Consider the following 19,105-nt stretch of genomic DNA (forward strand, 5'->3'; position numbering starts at 1 on the left):
AGGCGAGTGCTCTACCACTTGAGGTACAGCGCCACTTCCGGTTTTCTGGTGGTTTATTGGAGATAGGAGTCTCACGGTCTCTCCTGTCCGGGCTGGCTTTGAACCGCGATCCTCAGATCTCAGCCTCCTGAGTAGCTAGGATTACAGGCGTGAGCCACCAGTGCCCGGCACCCCATCATTCCTTCTAATGCCTGCATATTGTTGTATTTTAAAGTCATGTCATACACTTTCAGCCAGTCCCTACTCTTTCACATCTGGGTTAGCTCCAGGTTTTTGTTTTTGTTTTTTAGTTGCAGTATTGGGGCTTAATCTCAAGGCTTATACTTTCATTTGGCCTTTTCTGTTAATGGCTAGTGCTCTACCACTTAAGCCACACCTCTTCTTCTAGCTTTTGGTAGTTACTGAAGATGAGGTTCTTTTACTAAACAATCCTTAAAAAGTGTCAGAGGCCTGGAGTACAGGGTGGGGCAGAGATGGATATGATAGTTTTTGTGGTGATGATAATCTTCTGGGTTCCGGTAGTGGAAATGATTGCACAATCTTGTGACTATACTAAAACCCACCAAACTGCACCCTGCAAAGCATGATTTTCATAAGATGTGAGTTATGGTGAAAAGTAAAACCCCAAATAAGCCCCAAATAGCAAGCTTTATTCGGGGGAGGAGGAAGGATTCTGGAAGATAAACTGAGGCCATTTCTTAGGCAGAAAATGCAGTTCTGACCTTCCTGGAAGTTGGGAAGGAAGAAGAACCTCTGAACCTCAGTGGCTTCTAACGCAAGCATGGGGCTTGGTGGGAGAGGGATGCTTGCTTCTAACGGTGTGCAGGAGCACCTTCATAGAAGACAGGAACAGTCCCTCATAGGTCATTACCCAGCTTCTCTTTCCCTCTGGTCCTTGGTGCCTTGGGTCTCGGGTGTTTTCAAGGCTCCATCTGTGCAAGTGTGGTCTGCAGCGTGCAGCCCAGCTCCTTGCATTTGCTTCGTGCACGCTCTCACCTGCAGAGCTGCTCGGATGTCTCCACTTAACTGACTTAGGATCCTAATTGAATGTGTCCTGGCTGTGTGCAGAGCATTAAGCTGCTCTGCTCCCCCATCTTCTCCAGACAGAGCCTGAGGCTTTCTCTATTAAGTCTTTAAGGTCAACCAGGAGCCCCAGGCCGCAGGACTGAGATAGCAGAGGCTGGATGTCAGTGGAGATCATCTTGTAGGCCTCTGGCTTGCCCGAATTCCCGAGCTGTGCTGCACCTGCGCTGGCTTCAGTGCGTTGCCTTGGAGGCAGGCTTGCCTTCCCTTAAGAGAATTGCCTTTCTTACCTGTTTCTGAGTCCCCATGGAAGGGGGCTGGGGCCTACAGATTCTATAGGTCCCTATGCCTGAGGTCACCTCAGGTTGTGCAGGGCAGTACAAAGGACCCCGTGGCAGAGGCCAGCTCTGGCTGTTTGGGAGTCTCAGAACTCATTCTGCCTCTGGACCTCCCCATCTTCTGTGGAGAAAGATCAGGAAGCAGAGCTAAATAGTCTGTTTAGCTGGGTGACACACGTTGCACATGTGACACACATCACTGTGGTTGAGCCAGTTTCTAAGAGAGGAAGAGATGATAGCCCACCTCTACCCTTGTGAGTGTGACCCCAAATTCTTCCTTTGCCACCTGGTTGGGAGGACGGAGTTATGAGTCCAGAGAGAATCCATTAATAATTTTTTCCTTTTACCTCAAGTTCTAGATCAAATGACCTCCCTTGGGCAATCTGGATGCTTAGGGGCTGAGTTCAGGATGAAGCCCAAAGGAAAGCATAGGCCCTGGGGGACAGGCTGCAGAGAAGAATGGAGCCAGACTCTTCCTTCTGGCCCATTTGTCTTAAGTGCAGTATGGTGAGATAGAATGGAATGGAGGGAAAGACACTGGTCTGCCAGGCAGAGGGCTTTCTGTTCCTAGCCAGCTGTGATTTCATGAGCTTTCCTGTGCTAGCGGAGGATACCAGAAGACAAGTAGACTGCCATCCTTGGACCAGAGCAACCTAGGCAAGTGGTATTTTCTTCTTCTCATTTTCTCATTTAAGACAAGTGGACCAAAAGAACCAGAAAAAGGTCTGTTCCCCAGAACTAATTCAGTGAGATTTGGTGGGAGCTGACTCCACAAGAATTCATTCTTGTTACTTTCACAACAGATAGAAATGTGGGAGGGATAAAGCCAGCTAATGTGCGGCAGACTCAAAAGATGCCCAGGGGGGCAGAGATAATGGTCTGAAAGGCACATGGTGCAGTTTCTTCAGAGGCGACAGGCAGAGTCCTGTTCTGCAGTTAGAACTTCCCGTGAAGATGAGGTAGGGGGCTAGAGCAAGAGCGGGTCTGTGTGCTACAAGCTCCTAATGGGGGTATTATTGCAAGGGGACTGCAGAGAGGCTGGCACAGGTGGGGTGAGAGAATGAGGAGCTGGGTGACTGAGGACCCCTTGTGGAGCCAGCCCTGAAGGATGCAGTCAGTCCTCCTTTCCTTCCTCAGATGCTTATTGGCCAGCTGATAATGCTGAAGGGAGGTGGGGCTGGGTCCGCTCTAGGCATCCTATTTTGAAGGTAAATAAGTTGAACTTGATGGGAACCATCACTGGGAGCAATGGCCCTGGCAGGCCAGACTGGGTATGGGGCAGTCTTGTGCTGTTCTAACGGCTCTGGATGTAAACTAGGACTGTGGGTGAAAGTGTCAGGGGAGAGTTGAGGGCTTGGTGTCCCATAGTTAGAGCTGTCCAAAAGAGTCAGGGAGCCAGCCCTGGGACTCAGAGCAAAAGCAAGGTGACCTTCTCTTGTATGGGCCAAGGTGAGGGCTCTCAGTTCCAGATAGGAAGAATGCATGAAATGACTGAAATGGGACTGGAAGAGCTGTTCACCCAGGGCCTATGGTACAATTTGACTCTCTAGTCCTGTAAGGCGTGTGGGACAAGTGTGTGAATTTTTTTTTTTTGGTTGGTTGTGGGGCTTGAACTCTTGGTCTGGTCGCTGTCCCTGAGCTTTTAGCTGAAGGCTTGCGCTCTACCGCTTGAGCCACAGTGCCACTTCCCAGTGCGTGAATTCTTGTAGGGCTTTTGGAGGTTGAAGTGATCCCTTCAGGCTTCAGAGGGCAAGTTGAAGTTGAAGTGAACTTCTTATTTCAGGCTCCCAATCCACTGCTTGCTTTTGGTTTGAGAACCTAGGGATGGACTCTGTCGCCATCGACCCCTTGCTGTCCCTGGAAAATAAGGTCACTGTGCACCTGGGGCTCGCTTGTGAGCCTGGCATCTCATTCGCCGGCAGGGAAGATGGAGCTTCGTGGTGGCTCCTGCCAGAGCTTGTTGTGTCCTCACTGAAGGCGTTGGCTTTGCAGCCACATCCCAGGCTTTGCCCCTGGAGTCACAACTCAATGGGGGAGGGGCTGGGTAGGCCTTTGTGGCTGCTCTGGGGACCACTGCCTTTGACTAGAACTGACTGGGGGCTTTGACAGTGTGACCGTGTGCCACATTCAAACCTTCAGGCGGACTTTGTTTTTGGTTGGCCGATACATGTTGGCCTGCACAGCATTTGTGTGTGTGTGTGTTTCTTTTTTTTAAGTAAATTATCAACATTTAAAATCAGATTCCATGCAAGAGTCCAGAGTTCCAGTTTATCTAGAAAACCCAGATCTTCAAATACTGGAAGCGCGGGTCCCCAGAGTTCACGCCCCAGCGATGGGCTGGAGGAGTGGCAGCTGCTTTCTTTCTTTTTGTTGGTTGTGGGGCTTGAACTCTGGGCCTGGGTACTGTCTCTGAGCTCTTCAGTTCAAGGCGAGCACTCTACCACCTGAGCCACAGTGCCACTTCCTGTTTTCTGGTGGTTTATTGGAGATAGGAGTCTCACGGACTTTCCTGCACGGGCTGGCCTAGAACCATGATCCTTAGCTCTCAGCCTCCCCAGTAGTTAAGGATTACAGGTGTGAGCCACAGGTGCCCGGCTTCTGGGGATTCTGGGCAGTTGCCATCCAGGATTCCCCTGCAGTGCCTGTGTTGCTTTGTTATATCCTTAACAAGACCACACTGCTGTCCAAACACCATCTAATTCTTCCCTTCAGACACTTTCTGTGGTGACTAGAGAGCCATGTTGTCATTTGTCTCTGCTGCAGGCTGGCGTTGGGTTGGGCATAGGCCCCCCATAAATGTTTGCTAAATGAGATTACACCGAACAATTATTTGACCACTGCCTATTGCTAAGTGTGGTAGAAATGAGTCCCTGGCACATGAAATAAGATTGCTCTTCATTATTATTTCCCAGAATTCCCTGGGCTAGAAGGATTTAGTTTGGGATTTTTGTTCATAGAACTCATCTCTTGAAGTCCTCAGGAACAGTGCAGACAAAGCAGCTTTGACTGCTTATGGGCAAAGAAATCTGGCCTCCAAGCTTACCTTATTCATGGATTATTATGTGACCAAGAATATGCATCGCACAGCTCATTATTGTCAGTAGTTTAAACTCTGTATCTTGAGTATGTGTGGTGGTCTATTGGGAACTATATACCTGCCGACACCAAAGGTCCCTTATTATCAGATTTCAAGAAAGAGTAAAATCATTTGAGCTGTCTGAGTCATGGGGTTTGGATAATTTTGACTGTTTTCTTTTTGCTTATCTGTTTCCTGTAATTCTCTCAATGACTGTGTCTGACTTGTCACGCAGAACTGCAAAGAGGATGGGGACACATACATAGATATCAGGCTGCCCCCATTGGTCCACATGTAAAGCTGCCACCAGACAGAGATGGAGACGAGATGCAGCTGCTGATAGAGAAATGGTTTTCATTTTGAGGATGGCTCAGCAGCTTTCTGGGCTGGATAAGCCATGTGGATGGAGGTGGCAGCCACCGGATATTAGCTGTTTGGGTGCAGGCCTAGGCCTTCATTTCATCTGCTGGAATCAACTGTGCAGTGTCTATGATTATTAGTTTTTCTGACGTGTGACTGCTATCAGAACTGATAAGGTGTCCTTTTCATAAATTCACAGGCGTGGCTTTCTTGCCAGCGAGTATCTCTTATCTCATTGGAACCAATATTTTTGGGATACTGGCACACAAAATGGGAAGGTAAGATGAGATGAAAACCGCATTCATTGCTCTATTCCAATAATGATGTGATTTTCTGAAGAAGTTCAAAATGTTTCTGCCTTTGCTGTTGCAAGTCATCGTCTTGATTTCCATTGAAAGTTGGGATTGGGGAAAAACATTCTAAGTGTGTATTTATTGATGTGCATTATTTGTCTTTGGACAGGTGGCTTTGTGCTCTGCTGGGAATGACAGTTGTTGGAATTAGTATTTTATGTGTGAGTAAAGATGGCTTTTGACAAGTGGGGACCGTCTGGTATCGACCAGATTTTGTTTTGGTTGAGGTTCACTAAGCAATGTTTTATAGCAAGTTGAGTTTGTGGATGTTTATGTCTTTCATTTTGTCCTCATTTTGTAAGGACCACTGTAAACACTTGTGAACAATATTCTTCAGTGGGAATATTTTTATGTCATTCATTATTTAAGATGTTTTGTTATATGATTTTATTTGGGGGCACTGTACTTGCTAGACATGTGTTTTTACTGCATGTCATTCCTTTGGTTCTTTGTGCTGTGGTTATTTTTCAGACAGCATCTCACTCTTTTACCTGGGATGGCCTAGACTATCTTTCTATTTACACTTCCTGTTGTAGCTGGGGTGACAGGTGCAGGTGCATGCTACTGAGGATTTTTTCTGTTGTCATGGAGTCTCATAAACTTTTCTGGGGGAGCAGGGGACTGGGTTGGCTTAGAACTGCAGTCCTCCTTACCTCAGTCTCCTGAGGATTATAGGCATGATCCACTGTATGTAGCTAGGACATAATTTTATGACATAATTTACCTTTAAGTTTTCTCTCCCCACTATGTTAAACATTACAGCACCTAAAACACTTGAGGGCAACTGAAGTCAGACAATATTTCAGATGTTTTATTACATAATTAAATCTTAAGTTTTTTTTTTTCTGTGTGACAGTACTGGGATTTGAACTCAAACCCCCGTTTGGCAGATGCTGTATCACCTGAGCCATGCCTTTTTTTTTGTTTACTTATTGTTTTGGAAAGGGTCTTAAATTTTTGCCCAGAAAGGCCTTGAACCAGGATCCTCCTATTGATGCCTCTCATATAGTTGGTATTATAGACGTGAATCACCATACTAGGCTTGTATATTGAGATAGGGTCTCACTATTTTGTATTACCTGGCCTGGCCTGCAACCATGATTCTCTCAATCTATCTCCTGAGTAGCTGGGATTACAGGCATGAAGTATACCATGCCTTTATCTTTTAAAGATAAGAATGGCAAAACCCATCCTTTCCCCCACTCCTGTTTTTCTCAGAAGGGAACAAGCATACTAAGGCCTCAGAGCAAACAAATCCTTAAGACTTTTTCAAGATGATTTAGCATTGGATAACTTGTTGTTTTACTGTAACATTGTTTTCCTCTTTCAGATTCCTTTTGCAAAAAACATCTATGGACTCATTGCTCCCAACTTTGGAGTTGGTTTTGCGATCGGTAAGTCACATGAGCCTGTGAGCTCATGTGAAATTGCTTTTTTTTTTTCTCTTTTGGAGTGAGGGGACATCTGATGGTTGCTATGTGGTGTAGCTCAGTGATGGCCTGTGGAGTGTACACGCAAAGACACTTGCTTCCTCATGCTCGCCATTCACTCCCGAAGTCTAGTGCTTTTTAAAAGGCCACTTCTTCTACCTTGGAACTCTCATAGTCTGAGTGTGAGGCCTGTGTGGGGTGTGGATGGGGGAGAAGCAGATGAGACTGCTGCGGGGGCCCTAGTGGCTGAGAAAATGGTGTCAGGCAGCGGGCCAGGGCGCCATGCAGCCTGTGGCCTGCATCTGGGATGGATCCTGATAATGGCAAGGTGTGACAACCAGGACTGGGTATCCTCACTGGAACAACAGTGGGGACCAGGTGAGGTAAAGCACAGAGCGAGGAAATGATCGTCTAACAGGGCTCCACCCCCAGAACCTTAATCCATCCACTGACTCTTCTTGTCTGGAAGCTCCTGGGAGATCTGCAAGTAGCAGTGGCAGAGGGGAGCTAGCAGAGCAGCTGACCCTGGTATTCAATTCATGTTTGTTTGTTGGTTTTTGCCGGTACTGGGGCTTAAACTCAGGGACTTGCAGTCTTGCTTAGCTTCTTCCACTTAAGGTTAGAACTCTACCATTTGAGCTACACCTCACCTCCATTTCCTGTTTTTCTGCTGTTTTTCTGGAGGTAAGAGTTTCATAGTTTTGTTTACCCAGACTGGCTACTGCTACCTCCATCCTCCAATCTCAGCCTCCCTAGTTGCTAAGATTACAGGCAGAAGCCACCAGCAGCCAGCCATTGGTTTCTGTTAGTTTGCATATACTCTGTTCCCTGACTGTCTGCAGGGATGGTGGACTCCTCGATGATGCCCATCATGGGCTACCTCGTAGACCTGCGGCACGTGTCCGTCTATGGGAGTGTGTACGCCATTGCGGATGTGGCCTTCTGTATGGGTTATGCTATAGGTAAGAACATTAGCTTTCCAAGTGACTTTTTACCTCAGTACAGAATAGATAATAGTTCTGAAAAGATTGAAACTTTCATCCTTTGGTCAAGAACACACACTTGGTCTAATTCTCTGTTTCCTGGAAGGTCCTTCTGCTGGTGGTGCTATCGCGAAGGCCATTGGATTTCCATGGCTCATGACAATTATCGGGATAATCGATATAGCTTTTGCTCCTCTTTGCTTTTTTCTTCGAAGTCCACCTGCCAAGGAAGAAAAAATGGTAAGAAAAATTTAGGGTGTGATGAAGCATTTCCTGATCATCTAAATATGGCTATCTGGATTGATTCCTCTTGTTTTAGCTCTACAAAATATATTTTTGCTCCTTTGGGGCAAAACTTCCAAATGTAAATGGTGAAAATTCCTTTTTAGATTGAACCACACAGGGAAGTTACTTCTTTGATTGATACTACTCTTATTTGTTGTTGTTGTTTTTGCAGGTCCTGGGTCTTGAACTCAGGGCCTGAGTACTGTCTCTGAGTCTCTTTTTGCTCAAGGTTAGTGCTCTACTACTTGAACCACAGCACCACTTCCAGCTTTTTCTGAGTAGTTTATTGGAGATAAGAGTCTTATGGGGGCTTGGAAGGTGGCTCAGTGGTAGAGCACTTGCCTTGCATGCATGAGGCCCTGGGTTCAATTCCTTAACACCACATAAGCAAAAAGAAAAAAGCCGGAAGTGGCGCTGTGGCTCAAGTGGTAGAGTGCTAGCCTTGACCTGAAGAGCTGAGGGACAGCACCCAAGGCCAGAGTTCAGGCCCCACGACTGGACTGAAAAAAAAAAAAAGAGTCTTATGGACTTTTCTGTCCGGGCTGGCTTTGAACCACAGATCTTAGCCTCCTGAATAGTTAGGATTTTAGGTGTGAGCCACATGTGCATAGCTACTTTTATGGTTATTATTTTCTTTGTTTAGCTGTATTAAGGGTTTGAACTCAAGGCCTTATACTTACTAGGCAGATGCTCTACCACTTGAACCACCTTTTTGCTTCATTGTTCAAATATGGTCTCTCGTTTTTTGACTGGCCAGCCTTGGACCATGTTCCTCCTATTTTATGTTTCCCAAATAGCAGGGATGGCAGGTACATAGCACCACATCTTTTTTTTTTTTTTTTCTGTTGAGATGGAGGTCTCACAAACTTCTTCCTTGGGTTGACCTCAAGCCACAATCTCCCTGGTCTCAGGCTCCTGAGAAGATAGGATTACATGTGTGATCCGCCACAATTGTCTTAAAGAGATTTTTTTCACCCCAAGAAGTAAATACATAAATTTGAATACAATTTATTTTTTACATAGATTAGCATCACACAGGATAGCTTCTTCATCAGCTGCATATAAAAGAGCAATTCAATTTGATTTTCTCTGGTTTTGGCTGATATTGAACATAATTCTTCTGCTTCCCCAGAGCAGCCATTGTGGTGCTGCTTGTTTTTCTCCTCCCCTGACAACATTGTTATAGCTGATATCTTATCCTTGCTGTATGCTAGATTCTGTAATGATCTTAGAAGTTTTTTCCTGTGGAGAATCATGGCATGTATGTATGTGTATATGCACACATATGAGCACATACATGAGATACACACTTGAGCATAGAGACCCATTTATTCTATAACTTCATGACAGAATCCTAGCCAGATGTAAAATGCGGGTGGGGTTCTTCTTTTGAACAAGTTCAAACAGTGGGTTTTTTTTTCTCCATGGCAATGAATGCCCTTCCAATGGTGCGTACTTTCCGGAACCCAAAGCAGCTAAGTGTTTGTGGTAACCACTCAAACCGGGAGTGATGCGCTGTTTTTTAAGAACCGGTGCTGCGAGCTCATCCTGCTATAAGGAGAATGCCATGGAAGGGATGGGGGGGGGGGGGGGGGGAGCTACAGGGAGAGGGTACTTCCCTGTTCTTGAACACATGTGGGGCTCCTCTGTAAGATTCTCTTGGAAGTACATTGGCAGTCCTTCTGAAACTTGAACCGAGTGAGTCTTCATGATTTGGCATTTTCCTGAACCACTCTGATGGTTTCTCCCAAAAGTGGAATTAAAGGCACAGCCTCCAGTTAGCTTATGCATAGCCTACATTTGGGAGCATTTTTTCCATGGTTCATTAATTCATACTTTGTATCTTAAAAATGCACCAAGTTCTGAGCCTTGGCTTTGTGCCTTGAGTTAAGAGATTTAACCAGCAAACTCAGAGTTTGTCACAACCTATAGGACCCCTAGGAAAGGGGGCAGGTGCCGTGGAGGTCCTGGGGTAGGGGTGGCCCCTTTCCTTTCTCTTGCTGCATCTCTAGCTCCCTTTCCTCAGGGACTTTCTGTGTCCGGCCTCTCTCTATCCACTCCCACTCCACTATAGCCTCACTATACCATTCCCACAACTACTTTCTGTGGCTGGAGAAGCGGAGGACGTTGGCCAATGGGCCAGAACACTATCAACACAGCACTGAGGAGAGCTGACACGTGAGCTACCTAAGGTTGAATGAGTTGCCTAAGGTTGAATGAAGTTTACCTCCACCTCCTTTTGACTAGACAAACAGAATCACCTGCAAATGCTTCTGTCACCTGGGTGACTATTCAGACTCATGACGAAGGAGAGGGGCTGGTTTGGGCCTGGAGCAGCTACACTGTGGGCCGCCCCTTGTAGGGTCTATATAGTTCTTAGTCTTTTCCTCTGTTGCATGGCTTAATGAGAGCACTGATCTCAGAGCAGTACAATGAGGATCACATGATAGACTTCATCAGGGTGCTTGGCCTCTGTCAGGCTCAGTAAACGTGTTACTGTCTTCAGTATTTCCTACTCACTCTGCCTAGTTTATCTGGTGCTCAGTCTGACCCTGTTCACTCAGCAGAACCCCAATGTCCTGCCTGACTTCTCTTTGCAATGTCAGAGCTTCCTTTTCCCACACAGGCACCAGAATTGCTGGCTGGGAGTCCCTGGTTAAGGCAGCAGATGTAGTGGGGGGTGTTATCTGTCTGTGGGTGACAGCATGACTGCCTATCTGAGCTGATGGAGGAAATACATGAGGTGGGCGCACAGTGGGCGGGGGTGTGCGGCCCACCAGGCACTACCGTTTTCTGCAAAATGGAAGAAGGCAGGCCTCTGGACTCCTTCCCTTTCTGCTTCGGAACCAGTGTTCAGTTCATTTGAAAAATGCTGGAGGAAGTGGAAGAGACAATTCTGAAAGGCAAAGCCATAAGAATCAGTTTTCCGAAAGCCACTTTCACTGTTAAATGCCACCATCTTTAATAAGGGCCTAGCAAGATAAATCATTAAAATTGTGAGATGTGTGTCTCGCTGCCCATAATTGATGCCTATAATGGAGGATGCCATTTGAGTGGCATAATAGTAACATTGGAGGGCAGTGGCCAGCAGCTGCCGCCTGCTCATTGTGCAAGCAGAGCAGGAAGAAAGCGGGTGGAAGCCGATAGCACCTAATGATAAGGTGGCATGCAGCAAGACAGCTGTGCCATGGGGGAGAAAGGATTTATTACCACTCACTTGAGAAAGCCCAACACAGACAAGGGTTGGTGTCCAGAATTAGCAGCTCTCAAGTGCAAGGGACATTTGAGCCAGAAGAAGGCATCCATCCTGAGAAAAGAATGCTTTCATTAAGCAGCATCCTGGTAAAAGGAGTTTAAGCTTAAGCTGTTTTGTATTGCAAGAATTAATGCTATTCTCACAGATCACATGTTATAGAATCATGAATTAGTTTGTGAGCACTTGAGTTTTTCTTCCATTTGGTTTACCGGATCTCTGTTCTTTGTAATCAGTGTTATCAACCAAGGCAGCATGGTGGTAGGGTGGGGGTGGGAGTGGGGGTGACACAAATCCTTATTACTCAAGTCCCTCTTCAAGTGTAAGAAATATCAACACTGCCATTTGAGGAAAACTATTCAGAGAGAAGACCAATGCACAGGCAGTCATTAACTCTCACAAACCCAGTTGAGAAGAGTTGCATTTTGGTGTGGATTTTCCTTTACAGGCTGAAGAATTATTTTAAAAAGTATTTTTAGTTGTGTGTGTGTGTGTATACGTGCTAGTACTGGGGCTTGAACTCAAGAGTTTGGATGCTTTTCCTTTTTTTTTTTCTCAAAGCTGGTGGTGTTCTACCACTGGAGTCACAGCTCTACTTTCAGCTTTTTGTTGATTAACTGGAATAAGAGTCTCAGGGACTTTCTTGCCCAGGCTGTCATTGAACTGCTTTGATCTCAGCCTCTTTCTGGGCAGCTAGGATTACAGATGTAAGCTACCAGTGACTACCTAGTCTTACCCTTGCTTTTTAGTTGTTGCCAGGTCAGGAACAGAGGTGATTTGGAGATTTCAGGTTCTTTCTACCAGATGGTTTTGTGAGATCTTTTAAGCCACAACCTTGGTTCCTGGACAGCCAGAAGCTGATGAGACCACATATGCCCTGAATATTAAATTCTGTTGGGTGACATTTGTCCCCTTGGAGGGCACTTCTAGAGTGGATATAAAGCCATCAGTTTTTTTCTACTCATACTAAAGAAAATAAATCTTCTGCTTTAGGCTGGAACCCTTCAAAGTCTCTAAAACTAGAGCACTCACTTAAAGCTTTAGTCTTTCACTGACCCATTATGGAACTCGTGGTTCTTCAGTGCTTCGTGTGGGGTGACATGTCTTCACAGCCTTGCAGGTTCCAGTTCCACTCTGTGTCTGACAGGAGCATGGAATTCAGTGGGGGCTGGGCCTGGGCTCTCAGTTTCTGAACTTTGCTCACCTCAGGTGCCAGACCCTCCCCTTTCCTCTTCAGCTGTAGGTTGCTTTGCCTCTTTCCCACTGGTGAGTGGAGGGCAGATTTATTTTACCTGCATACTGTGGGCCACGGGCACTTGTCTCTCCTATACTCGACTTACCCACTTGATGCTGTTCATGTCTCTTTTCAGGGTACTTCTGAAATATTACATACATCTGATTTATTTTAGTATGTGCAACTTCCTGAAAAAAGAAAGTACAACTATTGTCTTTTTGGACAGGGTCTGAAGCCAGTAAACTAGGTTTTAAAAGGCTAAATAATATTTCATTTACCTGACAAATACAGTTTGGCTGTATTGGTAATTCTGATCATTTGTGTCTGTGTGATGCCAATGAATCAGGCTATCTGAATGTCTTCCCTGATGCACAGTTTTTATGGAGTTCATAGTCCATGTCTATCCCTAGGACCAATGGTATTTATGAAGATTACATACAAGGGTATAATGGCAGATGGGTGAAAAGATGGAAGGTAATTGTAAAGAAGGCATCAACTGCCATTCTTTTCCAATGATCTTGCTGCCTGTGAGCCGAGTAAGGGCCAAAGCCCACAGCTGGCATTGTAGGTCTTGCAGAGCCTGGTTCTGGTAGGATTTCCCAGCGGACGTTTTATGTTGCCTAGTAATCAGATCACTGGTGATCTTCTGGCTTGGTGTCTCTGTTTCACTTAAGTGTTTGATAAATCATCCATGCTTTGTTCATCTGCCACCAAATTTGCTGTTCAAATCCTTTTATCTTTCAAGCTTCCCAACCCCCACCTCCTCTGTGTAACTAGCAGGCACGTAATCCTCAGTAAGCAATGCACTTGTGAGCTTGGAGGACCAGTTCTCACTTGTACCAATTCAGTTGGTGACACAAGAAGTGATGGACAGGTGCCTACTAGGTGTTTTGGAAGCTCCTGTTAGTTGAATGACTGCTTACAAGTCTGCTTTGTAACTGCGGCAGTTTCTCGAAGCTTCCCACAGCACTGTCCCATGATGGAGAAACTTGGAATTTCATTTTAACCTGCTCCACCCCACAGTGCTCTTTGGGCACATTTCTTAGTGAGATCCTAATCTGGGAACATCATAGTTAGTAGGAGGTTAAACCTTTGTGTAACATGGGGAAACAGCTCAGGTGTACAATGTCTGTTGCTTCAATTAGTTTTAGAAATTGGGCTCTATTAAATACAGGAATCAATTCACTCAGCAAGCAGCATAATCAGAAACAGTTAAGTCCGTTGCTGCCAATCTGACTCAGAGGTCTAGGAAGTCCTTTTCTTCAGGACATTTGAGAATTTTCTGGGAAATAATAAAGGTTAAGTACTGAGTGGAGTCGTGTATCCCATGTGCAGGAGAAGCAGCTCACAGACACCAAGGTAGATTGCAACAAGACCAATACCAGAAACATTTAAATCCCTTTAGATCCGCAAATGGTGCTGACAGGTACTGGGAACAGTTTGTGTGGAGGAGGATGGTGTGAGACATACCTGATGAGGGAGAGAATTCAAGTTGCACATGACCTTCCACTGCCCTTGTCTGCACTCCTGCAGCTGCCATCCTGTGTTGGCAGGGTGGACTCTGTTCTGAGGCTGCCTCAGCCTCCTCTGCCCCATTCTAGCGGGCTGTCAACACTGTGTATCCATAGGTTCTGCATCTGTGAATTAAACTGAACGTGGATACAAATTATCCAGAAAAAGAAATGTGTACCAACAGGTACTTTGCTCATTGTTTCCTAAATAACAGTATGACAACTATTTACATAGCATGTTTAGATTGTATTGGATACTGTCAGTTATCTAGAGATACATTATAGAAAAGGCTGGGTGCTGGTGGCTCACACCTTAATCCTTAGCTACTCAGGAGGATGAGAATATGAGGATCAAGGTTTGAAGCCAGCATAGGCCATTAACTCCATGAGATTTTTTTTTTTTAATCAGTCATGGGACTTGGAACTCTGGGCCCGAGTGCTATCCCTCAGCTCTTCAGGTCAAGGCTAGCACTCTACCACTTGAGCTACAGTGCCACTTCCAGTTTTCTGGTGGTTTATTGGAGATAAGAGTTTCATGGACTTTCCTGTCCAGGCTGGCTCTGAACCATGATCGTCAGATCTCAGCCTCCTGAGTAGCTAGGATTACAGGCGTGAGTTACCAGCGCCCAGCATATATATATATATATATATATATTTAAATCTCCAATTAGCCACCAACACAGCTGGAAGCAGAACTGTGTCTCAAGTGGTAGAGTGCTAGCCTTGAGCAAAAAAGCTAAGGGACAGACTCAGGCTCTGAATACAGGCAGACATACAAAAAATAAAATGTATAGAGGATGTACATATATGCATAAGTTACATGTGAATACACTGCTTTAAGGGACTTGATGAAGAGTGTGTCTTGGAGCCAGTCTCCTGGGACTCTGAGGAGGATGGAAGCATGTCCTGTGGTCAAGTTCTTTTACTCCTGTCTTCTTTCTCAGTCTACTCCACAGGGCAACTGTGAAGCTGAAGCACTACATCTAAAGTGCTTGGCCTATCTCTGGCATGATAAATGGCAGCTGTATTATCAGATTACATGTTTGGTTCTGGACACTTGAAAGGATTGACTAAATGCTCGAAAAAAATATATTGTAGTCTCACTATATTTTAATGTTCAATAACAACAAAGAAAGGCATGAAGCTTGTTAAAAGATAACCATGCATTTGAGCCAGAGGACAGCCAGATGCTGGAGAGGACCTAGAGCATACATGTACAGAAAAATATGTGTTCTGGGATGTTGGGACAGAAAATGACCTATGAGGGGACAGTGACATGGTCTTACATTATAAGAATGGTCTGTGTTGATGGTTGGCATCAGAAGCAGATCCAGGGTTACAAATGGATTGCATTTTAGTTCAGGCTGGTGCATGTTTGTACTGAGTCCCTTTACACACCTTTTTGAAGTGTGCTGTTGCCGTGAAGTGTATGGGCAGACTGTGACTCCATTTACAACATTCTAACTCTTCTCAAAGCTAACTCACCTAACTTGGCTCCCCAGTGTAGAGTGTAATGGTATAATGAAAATACTGCTGAGATGACTTCTGCCATTCCCTGTTGCCGGGAATTTTTACTTAGTATGGAATCATGAGCACCTGGATTGAGCTGAGTGACCGGATGATCACAGCAGATTATGGCAGAGCTTTAAAACTAGGAATGCTTAAAAGCAGTGGGTTAAAGTGGTTATCATTACATAACAAGTAATGTTCTTGCACCCTGCTCTCTTCCAGGCTATTCTCATGGATCACAACTGCCCAGTTAAGACAAAAATGTACACCCAGAATAATATCCAGTCCTACCCGTTAGGCGATGATGAGGAATCTGAAAGTGACTGAGACTCTCTAAGTCATCCGAGTGTTTAACTGTATTAGAAGTGTTTCCAGTGAAATGACTCGTACAGAGTTGTCTTAGTCACACACCATCCATCCCTGGCAAAGAGTAAAACAACCAAAGGTGATTCTTTCTTTCCATGGTTATGAACGACTGCCAACAGCCTTATAAAGAAAAAGCGGCTTTTCTAGTGGTTTGTATAAATAGTGTTGAAAACTTTATTTTATGTATTTGATTTTATTAAATATTATACAATATATTTTGACGAAATAGGTATATTGTAAATCTATAAATATTTGAATCCAAATCAAATATAATTTTTTAACTTACATTCACAAACACTTGGACAAAAAATCTATTTTTTCTGAATATTGGTAATGAGTGTTTAGAGCACACATTATCTGAGACTTTTCCAACAAGAAACTAGAAGTCTGAAAAACAACCATGTTAAGACAGCATGTTAAGGACCAACACTGACAGAGTGTTAACTTGTAGTTAGTACTGATATATTTTTGAGTCAAACTGAGTTATCCCAAGTGCAAGACAAGAAACTGAGTTAGTCATCTTTTGGAGTTATAAATCTTCACCAGCATTTGTTTTCTATAATCACTCACCTGGAGAGGAAATGGTACATTATGTTTCTATGTCATGTGGTTGGAAAGGAACACAAAATCCAGAGAAAAAGGAACACAAATCCAGAGAAAAACAATGTTCTAAATGTAGGGAAAAGCTCTCTAATGTAGTTTTGAACTTCAAGTTTTCAAGACGCATGCTTGTCTTATTGAGTGAAAATGTAGGGCATCTGTACCTTAAACTGTCAAGGTTGTCTAAGCATGGTTAGGCTTATCAACACCTAGTTCAAGTTCTAGAAAAAGAAACTTACAAGACTAGTAGCTGCTATATCTTGAAAAATAAAACTTTTAACTATGACTTCTATGCAGGTCATCCGAGTGTTTTTCTAGGGATCTATTACTTTTGAAATTGTTTGCAGCTATTATTTTCTAGCCTCTGGAAAGTGACACCAGTGTGTGAAGGCAAGTTTTAAACAGATCAATGAACTTGTCTTTAATTATGTTAGGAAAACAGATAAAAGATAATTGGGTGGCCAGGATGTGTACCGCCTTTCCCAGAGAGAAAAGAACATCCAAACATCTAAAAATATATGTTTGCCTTATCATCTGTGTGCAAGGTAGTGTAACTTTTCTAAGCATGGCAACATTGATGAATTTTCAGTGTACCAGCAAATGCTATTTGTGAACAGTCAATCTACGTCACTTTGTATAAGACTGGAATGTGATGATTGTGTGTGTGTGTGTGTGTGTATGTGTGTGTGTGTGTGGGCTATATTTCAAATGCTTGTTGATTCTGTGGTCGTGTAATCATGAACAAAAATTTCCTAATGTCAGTTTTGCTAAGCTGAAATTGTGTTTGTGTTAACTTGGACATCAAGAAGCACAGAACTTTAGAATATTCTTCAATCAAATTAACTATTACACTCTCTAGGAAAGCAGCCAACAGTTCTTTTGTTTTATCAAGCTTTTGTGTGGGTGGTAGTTGCTCTGTAGTCTGGTGTGTAAGTGCAGTGCGTTTGACAGCAACAGGCTTTGTATTCAATAACATTGGACAGTTATACAAGTCTGCAACTTTGGAAGGTGGCAATGAAGGAGCTCCTTGTATGGGTAAAAAAAAAAAGGTAGCATTGTTCTACTTCAAAGGAAAGCCTTAAAAACAAGTGCTATAAATTGATTCTCTTGTTTGTGGTTCTTCCTATTTTTGCCTTTGTGGCTTCAGCTTCTTCTTAAAGAGTGACTGGCAAAGATATACCTGCTGTTGATTCTTAGGGAAAAAATATATTTTGTTCCCTCTGAGCTGTTTGGGAAGCAAAATATATGTTGTATCTGGGAAAAACCCAAACACCTTTAGTTAAGGTCTTTTATATGACTAATGTCTGGGTTAATAAGACTCTGAAAACAGGTGTTTTAAGAAGTTATGTATGTATCAGGACAAAGAATACACAGCTCTCTGAATTCATTTTTTTTAAAAAGAGGTGGCTTTTTATGCTTGTACTTGATAATACAGACACAAAAACCATGAGGTAGCAATGACTATCCAGCTTCCATTTGACTGCTAAGTGTATCTGTCCTATTCATGTTTAAGCTAGTTTACTTAATAAATCTTATGGCCAATGCACTATGTCTGCCTGTATTTTTTCATAAACCAAATATTCTTATTGGAATAAAATTCGTAAGGTATTATTTTGACTGTGGATATTAATTAGTTTCTTAAACTATTTTGCTTGCAGGAATTGGTTGGATAAAAGGCACTGCAGGTTAGTGTGAACCATACCTTTTGTCTTCCCATAATTTGTTTTCAAATGAAATATCCAACTAGTCACATTGTGCGTGGAAAGAGTATTTTCCTTGTTTCTCCTAATTTCTGTTTGTTACTACTGTACATCACGGTCTGGTAAAAATAGCCACAATGCCTAGTCATTTGACAAATGCTGTATAAGACAAGGGTCTTTGGAGCCTTGGAAGTTCTGGAATAGGATGCATATGTACAGCTTCTAGGACTGAGGGTCCAGTTTTAATTCAAAGGGCATCCAGGACTAAAAAGATGAGGGAGACCTCCACTTTCTTGTGTAAGGGAGACTATTATCTCAGTTTAGAAATTAAGGTAATATATTTTAAAGTTAAAGTGATATTAAATGTACTCACTTTTAGGGAACTTACAATTTTATTTTTTACTATTAGTAAGGATGAAATATTTTCAAACTGCCTTAAAGTAGATATACTTAAATTTAGAACCTGAAAGTACTGCCAAAATATTCAGGTAGTACTCCCTCCTCTCAGAATCAGAAAATAGCCACATAATATTCCAGTTGGTTGTGATACTGAAGAATGAGGCTAATATGGAGATGTAGTGTATAACAACTGTAAAGTAATGCTTAGTGCTCATTTCTGTCAAACCCATTCATCTAAATACTAATGAAGAAAATACATTTTAAATAGATTGTTTTTGAAACAGGGTCTTATGTATAGTCTATTACTATACAGCAGAAGCAAATCTATATATTTCATAAGCTAATAAGTTAACAACTAAACTTTACTGCTTTTGCAGTTTTGTTTAGCAGAAGTTGACTGTTCTCTTGGCTGCATGGCCAAATTATACCAGGCAAGGTTATTATAGAGATGCAGCAATCACCTTGTTTTTTAGAGGTCATCAAATGAAGATATTCTTGTTTCCTGTGGTAGTCTTTATTATTATTTTAAGCTATTGATAACATAGCATGGCAGCAAGATTACATCAGTAATGTAATATAATACAACTTTTTAGCATGAAGCTTTATACCTTACTATACTCTAGGCTATTTCGAGTGTTCCCTCTTGCACTAAAGTACAACTGTGATGCCTGCTACTGTCCTCCCA

General features: G+C 43.4%; 1 protein-coding gene across 2 annotated transcripts in view; it reads left to right on the top strand.

Moving 5' to 3' along the window:
• Slc18a2 (solute carrier family 18 (vesicular monoamine transporter), member 2) overlaps positions 1-17,655 on the top strand; it is a 32,355-nt gene extending 14,700 nt beyond the window's left edge. For both annotated transcript variants that reach the window (XM_013017753.1, XM_013017754.1), the window contains 6 exons: positions 4,997-5,075; positions 5,260-5,311; positions 6,481-6,544; positions 7,423-7,542; positions 7,670-7,803; positions 15,578-17,655. In XM_013017753.1, coding sequence (XP_012873207.1) covers positions 4,997-5,075; positions 5,260-5,311; positions 6,481-6,544; positions 7,423-7,542; positions 7,670-7,803; positions 15,578-15,682 — 554 coding nt within the window. In that variant the 3' untranslated portion in view covers positions 15,683-17,655. The remainder of the gene's footprint in view (positions 1-4,996; positions 5,076-5,259; positions 5,312-6,480; positions 6,545-7,422; positions 7,543-7,669; positions 7,804-15,577) is intronic.
• The last annotated feature ends 1,450 nt before the right edge of the window (positions 17,656-19,105 follow it).

Source organism: Dipodomys ordii, unplaced genomic scaffold, assembly GCF_000151885.1.
Source record: "Dipodomys ordii isolate 6190 unplaced genomic scaffold, Dord_2.0 Scaffold36, whole genome shotgun sequence".
In the NCBI taxonomy this organism is placed as follows: Eukaryota; Metazoa; Chordata; class Mammalia; order Rodentia; family Heteromyidae; genus Dipodomys; species Dipodomys ordii.